The following is a 677-nucleotide window of genomic DNA, read 5'->3' on the forward strand; positions in this document are numbered from 1 at the left end:
CGGAGCTCGACATCTGTCCATCCAGCTGTGCGGGATGAAGGAGGAGTCTTTAATGCTCCTGCAGGTTCTGGTCGTGGTTCTGGTTCTGGTTCTGGTCGTGGTTCTGGAAGGGGGGCAGCAGGCGGCTGACGTGGCCGATGCCCTTGGTGACGCCCTCCCTGAAGAGCAGCTTGGCGCCCAGTCGCAGGTACTCCGGGTGTTTGATGAATCGGAAACGAACCACGGCTCTCTCGCCGGTGCGCAGCTCGTCCTGCAGCAAAGAGAGAGAGAGAGAGAGGAGGTCACGTGACGTAGTGACACACACACGGCAGAGAACCGATCACACGCTTCATGTCGTCTACCCACCGACCTTTCCGTGAAGGCACTCCACGGTGGCCGTCTGCCTGACGTTGCCCACGTGCACGGTGACCTGTGACCCCCGGCGGAAAGTCTTGGCGTGGAAGAGCAGGACGATGGCGGCTTCGAACTGACAGCAGATGGTCGGGTTCATCTTGGGACTGACCATCACCATGCCCTGCAACAACCAATCAGACGTCACTGTCATCACACGCTGACATCAGCTGCGTGAGGTCGTTCATTCTTCCTTCTTCACTCTGCTCTTCTCTTCCACAGAGAAATGCACACAGCCTGTATTCAGAAACTGAGCCTTAAAACCAGCCGTCAGGACTTCTGGAACT

The 677-nt window shown here is 57.6% G+C and overlaps 1 protein-coding gene across 1 annotated transcript; it reads right to left on the reverse strand.

The window, feature by feature from the left end:
• Positions 1–6: 6 nt before the first annotated feature.
• On the reverse strand, positions 7–660 carry LOC111659893 (GTP-binding protein 2-like). The gene is made up of 2 exons (XM_023412997.2): positions 350–660; positions 7–250 (listed from the first exon to the last, which is right to left on the reverse strand). Exons 1-2 carry the CDS (start codon positions 542–544, stop codon positions 50–52), a joined length of 396 nt encoding a protein of 131 aa, XP_023268765.1. The 5' UTR covers positions 545–660; the 3' UTR covers positions 7–49.
• Between the last annotated feature and the right edge of the window lie 17 nt (positions 661–677).

Source organism: Seriola lalandi, unplaced genomic scaffold (genome assembly GCF_002814215.2).
Source record: "Seriola lalandi dorsalis isolate HSWRI2012SDOR001 ecotype SW California unplaced genomic scaffold, Sedor1 jcf7180001985642, whole genome shotgun sequence".
Lineage (NCBI taxonomy): Eukaryota > Metazoa > Chordata > Actinopteri > Carangiformes > Carangidae > Seriola > Seriola lalandi.